Source organism: Lytechinus variegatus, chromosome 6 (genome assembly GCF_018143015.1).
Source record: "Lytechinus variegatus isolate NC3 chromosome 6, Lvar_3.0, whole genome shotgun sequence".
NCBI classification, from domain to species: domain Eukaryota; kingdom Metazoa; phylum Echinodermata; class Echinoidea; order Temnopleuroida; family Toxopneustidae; genus Lytechinus; species Lytechinus variegatus.
In genome coordinates, this window is record NC_054745.1 from 400028 (window position 1) to 419057 (window position 19030).

Consider the following 19030-nt stretch of genomic DNA (forward strand, 5'->3'; position numbering starts at 1 on the left):
TCTTTTAAAACTTTACACTATTAATTAACATCATATATATACATGTATATCATTTATTACTCTACACATTAATACATTTGGTCTTCATATACACTGTGGGTATCCATACTGCTTTGAAGAATAAGAAGAAATTCTGATATTTATCAGATTTGTCTCAAACTTTGGTTGATCTGTTTCTTTGATTATTCTGTTTTCACACAAGCTATGTTGTTCCAAAGGTTTCATTCTCATTTTCATTCTCATTTAAGTTGAGAATGGATGAGTACATGTATCTACGCATCAGAAAACAAGTAATCTATTGTATGTTGTCATTCAATGTGCACATTATGAAGATAATCAAATATTACATTGGTAGTTCATACATGTATATTTGTGTGAAAAGAACTGCCTTTCATACTGAATGATTGCAACTTGGTTTCAAATTCAATATTAAATTGATTTCATGTCTATAAAATTGATTACATCAAACCAAAAAGGTGATTTGAAAACCGTGATTAATCATAAACCGAATGTTCCTCATTCAGTTTCAACATGAAAATGAATGAAGTTACATATACATGTATACATTTTCCCAAATGAGGAGAGGAGCCTCATTTTCCAAAGAAAGGGGATGATATGTAGTATGAATTTAACTTCCTGTTATCCTTTCAGTCATTCACCCTTACTTGTTTACAAACTCCCCCAATGTCATCTTAGAATCCCAAAACCCCCAATGCCATTTAACTGCTAAGCCTTGACCATAAAAAGACCAACCCTCAGTGACGTCAGCTAACTTCATGGAAGAAGTATGACTCACACTCCAGCCCCAGTCACTTGCACAGAGCATCACCACACCCCATATACCAGAGAAAGTTTGATAGACAGTTAACTGTAGACCAATCAGATCAAGTTTAGATCACTCCCACCTTTAATAGTTACACCCCGAAAACAAATGATATAAATATAACTTCTTGACTATTAGAGAGAAAATAAGAATACTAGACCCACACTCATCCAGATAGACTGACTGACTTCAAGACTTAGACGTCCATCGAATATTATATTAACTTCACTCCGAATCTTATACTACTTGGAAATAGTTACATGAATAAAACGTAGACTTCAATCATGAAAAACAAGATTGATTTGGAGATATCTTTTACATTTTTAGCTTGTTTCCTTGCCCAAATACCTTCATAGAGCGCCATTACATACCACTTCACAATAATCTGACAGAAGTAATCCTTTCTACTCATTAATCAACTTCTCAATTAAATGGGATTTGGGCAATAACTAGTCATTTGATACACAAATTCTACTACATGTATGAACACATAATTAGTAATACCACTGCGTCCAAAATACAGGCGTACCACATCACAATAATCTGAAAGGAACCATCCTTTTACTCAATTACCCTAAGACCAAACAGTTTAAATTTTGATTTATATTCAAGATGTAACATATTGGGGATTTTCTGAATCACAAATTTGACAAAAGTCAATAACTAGTCATTTGATACACGACATTTCAAATTACCATTAAAATCCACCTAAACCAAATTGGCCTATAAAGGAAGGATGGATGGATACAATAAATTATCTTATATCAGAAGAATTAGTAATCCATGGTAGATGTGATAATAAATGAACATTAAAAGGCATTCAACTTATAAAGCAAATGACATACAGGAATGGAAAAATAGTTCGATATAAACAGTTAACAATGTACCCAAGAAAATTTCTGAAGTTAACCAAAATTCAGCTGCCATTTGTTTATTATAGACAATATTGTCTTCTAAACTTTACACTACTAATTTACATTGTATATTAACATTTTATGACTCTATACGTTATTAAAATTAGAAGACTTCACATACACTAGGAACTTTTAACTTAAAATAATTCCACATTGCTTTTTCTTACAATGGAAAGAATAAGATGAAATATAATGAAACACTTGAAGCTGATTAATAGTCTCTGTTTAAAAGATAAATCATTCTCATACCATGGCTACAGATGAAAAATGACATGAAGATTATTTTCATCCAAGGAGTAATCATACTCAATGTAATCTATTGTGAGCTTGTGTATCTATATTGTATAATCAATTTTGTATGAATCTGAAATTGCCCCGCCCCTCTCTTCTTGTAGTTTCATTTGGATCACTTCTAAAAGGTAAAGAATTATTACCTTTATCATAATCAAATGGTATCTTTTCATTTTGCTCTATCATTATTACAAGTTAGATGTAAACATTGAATTGAGAATGGATGAGTAACTCAGTGTATGTACACATCAGAAAACAAGTAATCTATTGTATGTTATCATTGAATGTGCATATTATTATGAAGAGAATCAAATATTCTTTGGGAGGTTATATATTTGTGTGAAAAGAACTGCCTTTCATTCTGAAAGATTGCAACTTGGTTTCAAAGTTCATATCAAATTGATTTCATGTCTCTAAAATTGATAACATGAAAAAAAAGTGGTTTCAAAACCGTGATTGATCATAACCCTAATATTCCTCAATCAGTTTCAACATGAAAATGTACATGTATGATCATTACAACATAAATATATATTTATACAATTTCGTGAAAATAACATAAACGAAGGCTTCACTTTTAATTTTGAAAGAATGGGTAAGATTTGTCAAGACTTTATGTTAAACATTAAAAATTAAAGGAGTGACTTTCTCCTTTATGATAAACATAATAGAATTGAAGGAGTGACTTTCTCCTTTATGATAAACATAATAAAATTGAAGGAGTGACTTTCTCCTTCATGATAAACATACTAAAATTGAAGGAGTGACTTTCTCCTTTATGATAAACATAATAGAAATGAAGGAGTGACTTTCTCCTTTATGATGAATTTATTTCAATTCAGGTTCATTGCAAAATACATGATTGGCAGTCACAGTCTGAATTGTAAATATTTACATAATGCCAATGTATAAAAATGATAACAATTATTAAGATTAACAATACAATTTAAAATTACATACATGTATGTACACTTAAGAATGGAGTTAAAATGGATAAAAGTTTGTTTTCAGTGGAGGTAACCAGTTTTTGTACAATTGATTCATTTCTAAATTTAAAGCGAAATCTGTGGTAAGTTTTACTCTTTGACTTTCAAGTGATGTCAAATGTGACTATATATAGGCCTATTTTAATTCTATTAACACGCATTGCATGAAATCATTAGTTATGATACTTCTAAATAGGCCTGGGAGTAAACATCGATTGATTGAATATATATAGGCCTATTTTAATTCTCTTAACCCGCATTGCATGAAATTATTAGTTATGATACTTCTGAATAGGCCTGGGAGTAAACATCGATTGATTGAATATATATAGGCCTATTTTAATTCTATTAACTCGCATTGCATGAAATTATTAGTTATGATACTTCTGAATAGGCCTGGGAGTAAACATCGATTGATTGAATATATATAGGCCTTTTTTAATTCTCTTAACCTGCATTGCATGAAATTATTAGTTATGATACTTCTGAATAGGCCTGGGAGTAAACATCGATTGATTGAATATATATAGGCCTATTTTAATTCTCTTAACCCGCATTGCATGAAATCATTAGTTATGATACTTCTGAATAGGCCTGGGAGTAAACATCGATTGATTGAATATATATAGGCCTATTTTAATTCTATTAACACGCATTGCATGAAATCATTAGTTATGATACTTCTAAATAGGCCTGGGAGTAAACATCGATTGAATATATATAGGCCTATTTTAATTCTCTTAACCCGCATTGCATGAAATTATTAGTTATGATACTTCTGAATAGGCCTGGGAGTAAACATCGATTGATTGAATATATATAGGCCTATTTTAATTCTATTAACTCGCATTGCATGAAATTATTAGTTATGATACTTCTGAATAGGCCTGGGAGTAAACATCGATTGATTGACTATATATAGGCCTATTTTAATTCTCTTAACCCGCATTGCATGAAATCATTAGTTATGATACTTCTGAATAGGCCTGGGAGTAAACATCGATTGATTGAATGTATATAGGCCTATTTTAATTCTCTTAACTCGCATTGCATGAAATCATTAGTTATGATACTTCTAAATAGGCCTGGGAGTAAACATTGATTGATTGAATGATTCAATTGTTTTTTTTTTCAGAAAATAACCAAATGGTAACAATGACATTCATTTCAGGCCTATTTCTGATGCTTAAATATCACTTTGCAAGTCAGATGAAAAGAGCTCATCAGTCATTTTAGGATTAAAATTATGATTCATATAGTAGTATATATGGTAAGGATAGACCACATTGGTGATTGACAGGTGTCAATCACAATGGTCAATCAATACTTGATGAATAGATTACTCCTCAACTTGGCAATGAATGGGACAGTCCTCCAAGTAGTGAATAGGATAATCTATTTGATTAATCCCCCACTTGGTAATGAATGAGAAAAATCCTCTATTGTAATGAATGGGGTAATCTCCTACTTGACCGAATGGGTTATCTGGAGCTAATCTCCTACTTGTAACTGAATAGGACAAGTAATGAATAGGGTAATTTCCTCATCCCAAATGAATAGGACAAGTAATGAATAGGGTAATTTCCTCATCCCAGATGAATAGGGCCATCTCCTCCTCAATGAATGGGATAATCTCCTACTTGACCAAAAATATCCTACTTGTTACTGAATAGAGTACAGATTAGGTGGTGGATGAAGACAACAGAGGTGATGCGCAATCCCTCCGTTTATAATCAAAATATTTAACCTCGAAAAAAACAATTATTCAGATCGAGTGTCCATTCGAAGAGCAGGAATGTATCAATGTTGTCGATAGACTCGGGGCACTTAATCATTTGGAATACTGTCTTATTCAAGTTTGTATTTCTCGAGATCGAAGTTCAGAATATCTATATATTTACAGAGGGTAGTAAATCGGATCAAATCGTCAAAGTTTATGTTTGCAAGGATTTGATTGAATAAAACAACAAAATACTTTCACTCTTTTGTTTAAGCAAGGTAATTAATATTATCATCATTATTATTATCATTATTATTATCATAAACACAAATCCTCTTGGCAACACGATTTTCAAGTGTCATGTATGCGGCGCCCCTTTATGCCCCTTTTCCGTTTATTTTCAAAATCCTTGAGGAAACATTTCATGCAGTGCCAATAACAGCAAGATTATCACAATGTTGACAGAGGTTCGTAATTGATGAACATTTATTGTTTGGATAGTGTGACCGATAGAGGACGTTGCTATATCATTTTAGAATAAATTTGTTTGGAAACTACTTTCAGAAAAGTTTAGACTATCTCCTTTACAGTAAAGTAACATTGCAAATAGAATCTGTCAATTTCATTTCGGCCTATACGATGTGACATACATTGGTCTGTTTGGACGGCGTTACGGCAATGTTACGGCGGCGTTAGGTGGCGCTAGTGGCGCTAAGGCGCATCTTATGATAAAGTTAAAGCAATATAAAGTGGTAATGCAATTGTTGCACTATCATTTACAAGCTTAACATCTACGAGTCAACATGAATACTCTCTCAAACCGATTTGCGTGTTCCCTATGCGATAAGACGTACAGTCGCAGGTTTGACGTGAAGAGGCACGAACAAACTGCGCATCGAGAAATGGAAATGGATGAGGAACCGAATGAGACTGAATCTGAGAATGAAGACTCCAGTGATAATGAAAATACCATAGAGGAAGATTCTAAAATGATAGAATCAGACAGCGAAGAAGAAGACAATGGAGATCCTGAAGACAACATGGTTTATCAAGAATGGTTTAAACTGGCTCTAGCAGCAACCGATGAGATGAGAAATGAAAAATACGAAAAATATATCTCAAAAGGTATGAGTGAGGAAGAAGCTCGAGAGAATGCCCACGCAAAAGTTTTATGGGCAGTCAAACGAATATTCTTCGACCACTACTCTTACTTCTTGCGACATAGCTTGTATCTTGAAGAAGATGACACCAATCTTGACATTCTATCTGACATCAAAGAAAGAGTAGATAATGGAATGGATATTCGGAAAGCAGTTCAACGCGTGTTGGCCAGACATGGAACAAAATTTGATGTCCTATTTCAATACCAGGAAGAAGAGGAGGATGAAGAAGAGATGGAAGGGATTGAAGAAAGCGACAACTAGTGCACATAATTATACACAACAAACCTTGTAGACTGTAGAAAGCTGTACCTGTATTATGATCATGATAAAATGATATTTTTCCATCATATGCTGATACGTTCCAAGAGAGTGACCAAATATATTAATACGAATGTACTTTCTGATACCTACAGATTTGAAATCTGCATTGCTTGTTAATATCTTGTTTCATACTTGAATTAAAATAACAAAATTTGCTGATGTGAAATTTATTTTTGCAAGTGTTTTTTCTCCCTTTCTTGTGCTTTGTTGTTGGACAAATTGATGTGATTAAACGCCTTCTATCAACAAAAATAAAAATTTATTTCATGACTTTGCCGTAACATTGCTGTAACGCCGTCAAAACAGAACAATGTACGCTGCAATGAAGTGCTTTCAATCATGTCACCTCTACCAATATTTTTAAGAGTGTACGAATGTATATACAACGCTTCCATAAACGTACCCAGACATATAGCCGAGCTGAGTATTGATTGACCATTGTGATTGACACCTGTCAATCACCAATGTGGTCTATCCTTACCATATATACTACTTCATATTTGCCTCTGGTGAAAATTGGTTTCACATCATAATAATATTCAAAGAATTAAAAATAAAATGGGTTCATACATATCACAGCTCTAAAACAAACCATTGTAGGATATGACTGCCTCATGGAGATCAATTAGATGGTTGTGGATTGCCGTTGTATAGATCTTGACTGTACTTGTTGCAGAGTCACATCATGCATCAAAATATTCGTCTAAGGAAGACTCAGAAGAAGTTTCAAATTCGTCTAAGGAAGACTCAGAGACTCATAGAGAGCTTCCATTTCGCTATAAAATATTTAGAAAAGGTGACAAAATATAGGTTTATTTGATAGATTGGCTCTGAATACTTCAAAGGGATGGTCTAGGCTGGAGATATATCACAATGAATAGAGTAAATTTGATCAAAATCGGATAAAAAAAGTTACAAAAAGTTATTGAATTTTAAAGATTTGCATTATTCCTGTGAAACAGTTTAAGGCATGTCTTTATGAATATTAGGTGGGCTGATGTCATATACCAATTTGTTCTTTTGTATTTTATTATGCGAAAATCAAAATTTTTCTACCAAGAACTGATAACTGATTAAGTGTATTAGTTATTCATTGCCGCATCTTACATGTACTTCATCATAATGGAGACATCATTTACACATGTATGAAAAAAATTAAACTATCATGATTTCATGTGATAACATAAAAAATGGAAAGTGGGATTGTGACATCATCAGCCCACCTAATGTATATTCATGGCGATGTGCATGTAACTGCTTTCACAAAATATTGATGAACTTTAAAATTCAATAACCTTGTTATAACATTATTTGTTATCCGATTTTGATCAAATTTTGCTTCGTTAATTTTATTTTGTTTATTTAGATATAAATATTTTCAGCGCGGACTATACCTTTAACATATTACGATTGTAAGAGCCGATTCATGAACAATTTATTGTATTCCTCGTACATAAAATTATTGTTGTACAAACCTGTGAATGACCAATACGTGTAATTATTGTATTCCTCAAACATATAAAATTAGTAATGTAAATAATAATAATCCACTTTTAAATAGCGCTCATCAGAACGTGTCTAAGCGCTCTACAGATATTACCGTTTCATGGCCAGTTTGAATACAATTATTGTATTCCTCGTACAGGTATATAAATTAGCCTTGGAAAAAGCTGTGTCATTACCAATTTTATTTCTCATACATATAAATTATCAAATCCCTTGCTTGAGATCGTTACATTGAGAGTTTACAAAAGGAGAAGACGTATAATTTTACTTAGAAAAACGTTTGCAGCGAAAAGTTCATTTTCCTTGTCAATGTCACGCATAGTCCATTTTTCCCCCAAGGAAAGTTATCAACTTTTTTCTTTATTTTTTTACATATGATGAGGAATGATATAGCTGGAACAGATATACAACATAGATACAAAGACTCATTCTCTGAACAGGCTAAATCTATTCACATTCAGAAACATCAATAGTACCACTTTCCCTTAAAGCCCCCTCACACCTGACCGAATTTAGGCGGACGAATGGGAAAAATGCACGAAATGCTCGCAAATTTAACAAATTCAAATAAATTTGACGTCAAATCATGTGATCAGTAACTATTGTCAAATTTTATCGAATGGTTTAAAAGCGAAGGATAAATATGACATGTGAAGGATATCGATTTTTCGGTTCACATCTTTGAGTAAATGGCAGCCAATGGCAAGCGAAGGGTTTATATAACCCAATAAGACGAACGAACAGTGAGCAATGTTTTGATATGGCGTGCGATTGGAAACGAAGACGAGGGAAAAGATCGGGCAATCTTGTACATTTGTGTCATCGTGTTGCTTCGTTAAGGCTTCTTTCGAGATCGGTCCACTTTGGCAAAAGCGCGACAAGGGACTATGCGCGACAATAACAAACGAACGATAAACATGATAAACAAACGATTACCGCAGACTAAAGAAGAGATGCGAATTCAAACAGATGACCAACAATTCGACGGGAAATCTTAAATATGTTCAAGATTCCGTGCGAATTTGAATAATTGCAGCTGTTAGTTCAGAAGCTGTACGAACCCAAACACGAAGGGTATATATGATTTACTACCAGTTACCATTGAAAGAGATTTCTTAAAAAATGCCTTTCGCCAGCCATCACAAGGCATATTCAGTGTGAGGGGGTCTTTAGGCCGATGGCCATCAGGGGAAGGGTACTAATGATGTTCCTTCGATGTTAATAGTTTAAGCCAAATCTTTGACCATCATTGTATAATTTGTATAGTATTGTACAAAGCAGTTTCACAACCAATTTAGGTGTACAATTACTGTATTCTACTTACATATAAGTTAAAATTGCACAAAAAGCTGTTTCATGACCAATTTAAACACAACTATTGTATTCCTTGTACATTTAAACTAGTATCTTAAAAAGCTATTTATGAACAATTTGGGTACAACTATTGCATTCCTCATATGAATTTAGTATTATAAAAAAGCTGTTCAAGACCTTTTCAAGTACATTTATTGTATACTTTATATAAATTAATTACTATTGGATGATGCAGATTCATGATAAAATAAAAATAATATAGGATTTGTATAGCGCAAGTATCCACCTTCCTAGGTGCTTATGGCACTCCCATATTACCCCGGCTAAGCTAGTCTACCGATTATGGTGCGTACAGCTTTTTGATGAATTTTTTCCTGCCAGTACCTATTTACCTCACCTGGGTCGAGTGCAGCACAGTGTGGATACATTTCTTGCTGAAGGAAAACACGCCATGGCTAGGATGCGAACCCACGACCCTGTTTGAAAGGCGAGAGTCAGAACCACTAGACCACAACACGATGAGTTTAATTGCAATCATTATGTTCCTCATAATTATAAATTAGTACTGTAAATAGTTATTTCATTTACATGAGCATATTTCTACAAAAGCCATTTCATGACCATTTAGGTACAATTATTACATTTGTCATACATTTATAAATGAGTTGGCCCATTGTAATGATCAAATTAATGAGTGCTGTATAAGAACTGTTAATACATTGATCATATCTAGGTTGTATCAGCCTGAGTGAAGAGGTCACCTTTAGCTTACTAAGTTTATTAGTTCACCTACCGTGTCAAGTCACTGACTGCTTGTAGGAATGATTGAAGATCCTTCTGAGGCTTTTCATTGAACTTGAAATTTCCTTTGCTGATCTGAGGGAAAGAACCCTGAAAGAATAGAAGCATCATTGGAAATAGTAATTCACTAAATCATTTCTTTATTCTCATTTTTATAATGCTCAAAATTGTATTATGCATAGAATATACCTTTCTTATTTTATTTATATTTTTATACAAGTCATATGAGGTGCAGATCCAGAGTTGGACTTATCTCCTCAAATTCAAATCAAAAGAAGAAAACTGAAACGAGGTGAATTTTAAATAGTGATGAGAAAGAACAGAAGGAAGATCTGAGGACAAAGAGAAAATAGAGAGAGAGAGACAATGCAACATAAATATAGTGTTTATCACAATAAAATTTCTCAATTTGATTATTTAGTGTTGTGAGTCCTTTTTGTACTGTTATGTATCCTCTTAAATTTCTTGATTGTTATTGTCTAAAAATTGACCAAATTGAATTCATGAAAAACCATATCAAAGAACTTCAATATTGCCTTGCATTATTTTGAGTTTTCAACACACTTTACCTTTGCTTACACGTATGTAGAAAACAAATACAATTTACATAACCTATGACCTACTTGCAAGATCTAAACTTGCCATGACACTTCATATCCTATATCTTTAAAAGAATTGACCTTCTATGTTATTTTATCAATCATTTTCTTGCTTTAATACTCCATTGTTTTAATGGAATTACATGTATCAGCTTTTGTAAGTTATAATCATTTTGAAAATTGATAAATATATACATGTACCAGTATCTATTGTATTTTATTTTCACATCTTTTATCATTAAAAGAATTAACCTTCTGTGTTATTTGACACACATTATTTTTACTGCATCATTAATCATTTTCTTGCATTAACACTCCATTGTTTTAATGGAATTACATGTATCAGCTTTTGTAAGTTATAGTCATTTTGAAATTGATAAATATATACATGTTCCGGTATCTATTTTATTTTTATTTTTACATCTTTTATTATCAAAAGAATTAAACTTCTGTGTTATTTGACACACATTATCTTTACTGTATCATTAATTATTTTCTTGCTTTAATACTCAATTGTTCTGATCGAATTAAATGTTCAGCTTTTGCAAGTTATAATCATTATGAAATTGTTTCCAACATTTAGCAATTACATTACAATTGAACCTTCTGTTTCTCAACATATCAATGCTTTTACATGGAATTTGCCTGATGCAAATTCACAAATGGGCGGGGGAGGGGGTATCCACTCGTCAATGGAAGTGCCCCCCCCCCCCGTTCTCATCATTTCATCAAACAGGATACATGTAATTTAAAAATTCCACCACTCTTTCCTATCCTTACTCCTCCATCTTTCTTTTTCTCAATATCTAATAGTCTCCCAAAAAATTATATTATGCCTACTCTCTATCTTTACATCTATCATAGAGCTATTACAATAGCTATTACAATAGCTCTATGCATCTATCATTCTACATTGTTAGACAAACTTTGCATCATCAATCCTTCTTCCATGGTGTCTGTTATAAAATCTAAATTTAAAGTTGACTATGATATGGGTCTCTTAAAAAATGTTTCCCTTTCTGAGACACCAAAATGTCAGTGAGGGCAATAGCAATTAATAATAAACATTCCTGATACCTTGAAGCAGTGTAAAAAGAACTCTTAATGTTCTCTAAAGGTTAGACGGTTTATTTGATAGAATGTTAAATTCATCTTTTGAAAATAAACAAGATGACACCTGTCTAGATGTTTAGTAAATGTACACAGTAATTCCTATCATTTAACAGAGATGTATAAAATTCGGAGTTCACATGTCATTATCCACATGATAGAGTTTCACTTACTTTCTTAAGTTTTATTTTTCATCCAAATTGTTTATATATACTATGTAATAGTGTCAGGGAGATTCCCTAAAATGTGTACAAGCCATTCACATTTGTTATCATGTTGATAACATTCATGTACATGCTCCCCTTCATTTGACTATTTCTGACTTTGGTTGACTACAAGGTCAAGTACAAAATAATTGTAAACATCTACTAGACAAATGGAATGTAAATTACTTTGGTACAGCATAATGGATTGCACCATTAGTTCAACATGAATAGCTCCATGTATTAATACAGATCATGTGCATGTATAGTAATTGTCTTTGTAGAAAATCATGAATATTTTTCTTTTACAAAGTTCACAATTTTGAAAATTCTTTCTCTAAAAAATATTGGATTTCATTCTAATTTCTATTCATCATTATTAATTGAAGTCGATGGTGTATAACATCCAGGAAGTACATGTAGGACAGTGATTAATTTAGGGCACTAAATTAATCTAGAATACAATATCTAATCATGGTTAACCTTAATATAATGATCAGAGACAAACACTACACATAGTTTTGCAGACTGTTCATTACAGCATTTGATACTGGGTAAATTTCCATTTCTTTGCTAGACCTACAAATTTTTCTTCTAGTAGTAACCAAACAGAATTAACAAACTATTTGAAATTGATATTTAAATACCAGGAGCGGTATTCTGAGGTTATTTTATCTTTAAAATATTTTATTTGATCTCTTAAAATGAAATTGGTATACTGAGATGACATCTTATCTCCAAAATAAAATTTACAATTTTATCTTGAGTAACTATAGATGATATGCAACAGAACAGTGCCTGCGTAGACATAACCATCGCGTATCTGGGTATTGCAACGCAGATGATGTGCTTGTGCCAAAGTAACTTAGAAGAAAAAAATAAACTTAAAAGAGGGTAGGGGCTATTTTATCTCAGCGACGTTGATATCACCAATATTTCTAGGTGAATTAACCCCAAATGTTGACACGAAAATGAAGAAAAATTATATATTTAATGAGAATAACACATAACGTCAGAAATCAGAAAGTATTTCATAGAATATAGAGACTTTGAATAAAGATGAGAGTATTGTCCTTTTTGTTAAAAAGAAATCTCTGTAAAGAAGCGCAAGCGTATAGTGCAAGCGTATTTGAAGTCAATAAATTGACGCAATCTGTCCCCTTTGCCACACCTGGCGGAATGGATTTCAATTGGTTGAGTGACACGAGAGAGCTATAAAAGCATGTTTCTAATTTGATATTGATTAGAAGGTGTGTCTTACAGAGATAAAACTGTTCTCAGAATACCAATTCGGAGAGATTTCAAGGGTATTTCATCTCACTGATTTTAACGGAGATAAAATGGATCTCAAAATACCACCCCAGGGTAGTAAACTATCCCGTACTAACACTTCAATCCAATTTGCAGCCTGTCAATACCCACTATCCTATTTCAAACAGAATTTATTGAATGACCTTTCATAAATTATTATATCCTATAAAGCAAAATAAACAAAACAAACAAGCAGAACACGCAAACACCAATAACCAATGCATAACATAGTATAATAACTCAATGTTAATAACGTCAGTAATATTGGGCTTAATACACAGTGCTTATGCTAGGTCACTGGATGAGATTGTTGACAAGTCTCATGCATTCAACACACAAACACACATTTCTTTCATTACACACATACAATTTAAAGTTAAAACAACATTACAACTATTCATTTTTAATATAATTATGTACAAAATATGAGTATTATACAGCCATTGAGATGTATATTCTACAGATCATCAGAAACCAACTCTCTAAACATACATTACATTGAGCAGGACAAAAACACATTTGTCTTGCCAACAGATATATGTACCGGTAATGTTGATTGAAAAATATTAATTTGAAACTGATGTCAAGTTGTGAGGCAGGTGTTTATCTTCTACAATATGTGAGTCAGCAAGGAAACAGTATGTTCATATTCATATCCATTTTCCATTCCAGCTTTTACCCTGCATACCATCTCAATCTAAACCACCTGGTCATTGTTCATTTCATCCTATTATTATGTTCCATGTATACACTCAATGTAGCTCTCACTGTACTGTATACATTGTATGTATCATGGTCAATATCACTCTCATACACATACCACATACACCTCTGATATTCAATGATCTAATTTCTCTCTCACCTTTTTGAAACTGATATTTCTCTTTATATCTTACATGTGATTATCATATTAGAGATGACTAGGAAGAATCACATATGGATAAAGTTAAAAAGGATTCCATGTTTCGATCTACATCAATCATAAGCAAACACTTGAAGATATGACAAATTTTTCAATTACAGCATAATTGTGCATTAGAACCAAATTTGAAAAAGAAATCTCATCTAGTCTCCTTTATTTATAAACATTCTCAAACAATATTTATAAGTAGCATGAAATATGTTCTTTAATGTATTTAAGACAATAAAATTAGATAAACACTTTTTCACTATTCCAAGTTCTCCAAACATGGTGTGAGTATAAAGTAGAGGCAGACATACCTTCAAGGTTGAAGCCTTCTCATTCAGATGAGAATAGAACTCCTGGTCACAATCTCCACTCAGTGTCAGGTTAGTCAGGTTAGGTAGGGAGCATAACGCTTCTGCTATGTGCTGTGAAGAGGCTGATGATAGAGGCTCATTATTCCAAATCTCAAGAGTATGGACCTACATGTGTACAAACATTGATCATTAAACATACATGTACATATCAGATGGTATGATCATGCTGTAATGCTTCAAGTTAAACTGGTTCAAAATGTGTTGATAAGGCTAATAATTGCAATAGATGTATTTCAGAACATAATATTTTAGCATCCATACCTGTTTAAGCTTCACAGCTTTTCTGTTGAGGTGTATGTTGTTAAAGGACAACACATTTTAATATAGATGAATTTTGAAAGAATTAATTATTACAGGTAAACTCTGTACACTTATTCTACATTACAGCATCACTTTCAACAATTTCTGCGATATCATGAAAAAGATTGATTTAAAAGATCCTACATATGAAGACAATAATCTCAGATACTCTGTGATATGTTTGTTACTTCATATTTGTATTCTATTTTTAGTAACCTTTTACCCTGCATACCATCTCAATCTAAACCACCTGGTCATTGTTCATTTCATCCTATTATTATGTTCCATGTATACACTCAATGTAGCTCTCACTGTACTGTATACATTGTATGTATCATGGTCAATATCACTCTCATACACATATCACATGCACCTCTGATATTCAATGATCTACTTTCTCTCCCACCTTTTTGAAGCTGATATTTCTCTTTATATCTTACATGTGTATTATCATATTAGAGATGACTAGGAAGAATCACATATGGATAAAGTTAAAAAGGTTTCCATGTTTCAACATCAATCATAACCAAACACTTGAAGATATGACAAATTTGTCAATTACAGCATACTTGTGCATTAGAGCAAAATTTCCAAAACATTTACTCATCTAGTCTCCTTTATTGTACACCCCTAAATAGTATGAAAAAATATGTTCTTTAATGTATTTAACACAATAGAATTAGATAGACATGTTTTCATTATTTCATGTTTTCAAACATGGTGTGAGAATAAAGTAGAGACAGACATACCTTCAAGGTTGAAGCCTTCTCATTCAGATGAGAATAGAACTCCTCCTGGTCACAAACTCCTCTCAGTGTCAGGTTAGTCAGGTTAGGTAGGGAGCATACAGCTTCTACAAGGTGATGTGAAGAGGCTGATGATAGACGCTTATCATTCCAAATCTCAAGAGTATGGACCTACATGTGTACAAACATTGATCATTAAACATACATGTACATATCAGATGGTATGATCATGCTGTAATGCTTCAAGTAAACTGGTTCAAAAAAGTTTGCATCACAACATAACATTTTAGCATCCATACCTGTTTAGGCTTCACATCTTTTCTGTTGAGGTGTATTCTGTTAAAGGACAACACATTTTTAATACCTACATGTATGAACTTTGAAAGAATGAATTATTACAGGTATTCTATGTACCCTTATTCTCCATTACAGCATCACTTTTAACAATTATGAGATATCATGAAAATGATTAATTTAAAAGATCATACATGTGAAGACCATAATAATCTCAGATACTCTATGATTTGTTTGTTACTCGATATTTGTATTCTATTTTCAGTAACCTTTTACCCTGCATACCATCTCAATCTAAACCACCTGGTCATTGTTCATTTCATCCTATTATTATGTTCCATGTATACACTCAATGTAGCTCTCACTGTACTGTATACATTGTATGTATCACGGTCAATATCACTCTCATACACATACCACATGCACCTCTGATATTCAATGATCTAATTTCTCTGCCACCTTTTTGAAGCTGATATTTCTCTTTATATCTTCCATGTGTATTATCATATTAGAAATGACAAGGCAGAATCGCATATGGATAAAGTTAAAAAGGATTCCATGTTTTGACATCATAACCAAACACTTGAAAATAATCAATTGACAATTTCTCAATTACAGCATATCTGTGCATAAGAGCCAAATTTCCACAACATTTACCTATCTAGTCTCCTTTATTCATAAAAACTCCCAAACAATACATCTAAATAGTATAAAAAATTATGTTCTCTAACATATTTACACCATAAAATCGAATAAACACTTTTTCATTATTTTATGTTTTCAAACATGGTGTGAGAATAAAATAGAAGCAAGCATACCTTCAAGATTGAAGCCTTCTCATTCAGATGAGAATAGAACTCCTCCTGGTCACAAACACTGCTCAGTGTCAGGTTAGTCAGGTTAGGTAGGGAGCATACAGCTCCCACTAGGTGATGTGAAGAGGCTGATGATAGAGGCTCATCATTCTCAATCGTAAGAGTATGGACCTACATGTGTACAAACATTGATCATTAAACATACATGTACATATCAGATGGTATGATCATGCTGTAATGCTTCAAGTTAAACTGGTTCAAAAATGTGTTGATAATGCTAATATATGCATAGATGTATTTCACAACATATTTTAGCATCCATACCTGGAATAGGCTTTACAGCTTTCTGTTGAAGTTTATTATGTTTAAGAACTAAACAATTTGAAAAGTATATGAATCTTGAAAGAAGGAATTATTACAGGTTATCTCTGTACCCTTATTCAACATAGCATCACTTTCAACAATTTCTGAGATTTCATGAAAATTATTAATTTATAAGATCATACATGTGAAGACCATAATAATATCAGATACTCTGTGATATATTTGTTACTCCATATGTATTATATTTTTAGTAACCTTTTACCCTGCATACCATCTCAATCTAAACCACCTGGTCATTGTTCATTTCATCCTATTATTATTATGTTCCATGTATACACTCAATGTAGCTCTCACTGTACTGTATACATTGTATGTATCATGGTCAATATCACTCTCATACACATACCACATGCACCTCTGATATTCAATGATCTACTTTCTCTCCCACCTTTTTGAAGCTGACATGTGTATTATCATATTAGAGATGACTAGGAAGAATCACATATGGATAAAGTTAAAAAGGTTTCCATGTTTCGACATCAATCATAACCAAACACTTGAAGATATGACAAATTTGTCAATTACAGCATACTTGTGCATTAGAACCAAATTCGAAAAAGAAATCTCATTTAGTCTCCTTTATTTATAAACACTCTATAAACACTTTACAAACAATATTTCTAAGTAGCATGAAATATGTTCTTTAATGTATTTAACACAATAACATTAGATAAACACTTTTTCAATATTCCAAGTTCTCCAAACATGATGTGAGAATAAAGTAGAGGCAGACATACCTTCAAGGTTGAAGCCTTCTCATTCAGATGAGAACAGAACTCCTCCTGGTCACAAACTCCTCTCAGTGTCAGGTTAGTCAGGTTAGGTAGGGAGCATAAAGCTCCTACTAGGTGATGTGAAGAGGCTGATGATAGACGCTCATCAATCACAATCTGAAGAGTATGGACCTACATGTGTACAAACTTTGATTATTAAACATACATCTACATATCAGATGGTATGATCATGCTGTAGTGCTTCAAGTTAAACTGGTTCAAAAATGTGTTGATAAGGCTAATGTTTGCATCACAACATAACATTTTAGCATCCATACCTGTTTAAACTTGAAGCTTTTCTGTTGAGGTGTATTTTGTTAAAGGCTACACATTTTTAATACCTATGAATTTTGAAAGAATGAATTATTACAGGTATTCTATGTACCCTTATTCTCCATTACAGCATCACTTTTAACAATTATGAGATATCATGAAAATGATTAATTTAAAAGATCATACATGTGAAGACCATAATAATCTCAGATACTCTATGATATATTTGTTACTTCATATTTGTATTCTATTTTCAGTAACCTTTTACCCTGCATACCATCTCAATCTAAACCACCTGGTCATTGTTCATTTCATCCTATTATTATGTTCCATGTATACACTCAATGTAGCTCTCACTGTACTGTATACATTGTATGTATCATGGTCAATATCACTCTCATACACATATCACATGCACCTCTGATATTCAATGATCTACTTTCTCTCCCACCTTTTTGAAGCTGATATTTCTCTTTATATCTTCCATGTGTATTATCATAAGAGATGACTAGGAAGAATCACATATGGATGAATTTAAAAAGATCCAAACACTTGATTTTCATTATATAGCTTTTCTGTGCATGTATTATGTTAATACTAAAACCTCTGAATATTGAAAGAATTAAATTTTTCAAAATCATTTATCTTGGTCATGTACTGTTGGCATTATATAATATAAACTGCCTTATTCTTGTGGAAGCGTAGTGGTGTAGCGGTTCTGACTCTCACCTTGTAATCAGAGGGTCATGTTTTTGAATCCCACCATGGCCTAGCGTCCTTTGGCAAGGCATAAATCAACACTTTGCCACTCTTACCCAGGTAATAATTGAGTACAGGTAGGAAACAACCATCATTGTGGTTGGTTTAGCAGGTGTGCACCTATAAAAACAGGCTGCTTAAAGCTTAATTAAGTGAATGGGTAACAATAATTGTAAAGCGCTTTGAGAAGTCGTAGAATGATAAAGCGCTATATGCCAATTATTGTTATTCTCAAAACAAAATTAGATGATTTACAAGTTTACAAAAGCCTGTAATTGATGTGACCTACATGTATAATTACTTTTCAATGCAAAGAACTTAATAATTTCAAACATTCTTTCAA

The 19030-nt window shown here is 32.6% G+C and overlaps 1 protein-coding gene across 1 annotated transcript; it reads right to left on the bottom strand.

The window, feature by feature from the left end:
- Positions 1-6109: 6109 nt before the first annotated feature.
- On the bottom strand, positions 6110-18208 carry LOC121416721. The gene is made up of 6 exons (XM_041610181.1): positions 18197-18208; positions 17620-17787; positions 15393-15560; positions 14284-14448; positions 9832-9929; positions 6110-6994 (listed from the first exon to the last, which is right to left on the bottom strand). The coding sequence occupies exons 1-6, from the start codon at positions 18206-18208 to the stop codon at positions 6955-6957; spliced, it is 651 nt and encodes a 216-aa protein (XP_041466115.1). The 3' UTR covers positions 6110-6954.
- Between the last annotated feature and the right edge of the window lie 822 nt (positions 18209-19030).

Excerpts from the sequence above, each read along its gene's own strand:
- LOC121416721 (XM_041610181.1), bottom strand. Across the intron at positions 14,449-15,392 it reads AGAAGGCTTCAACCTTGAAG|GTCCATACTCTTGAGATTTG; the intron begins GTATGTCTGTCT and ends GTACACATGTAG. Across the intron at positions 6,995-9,831 it reads GCAGTCAGTGACTTGACACG|CGAAATGGAAGCTCTCTATG; the intron begins GTAGGTGAACTA and ends AATATTTTATAG.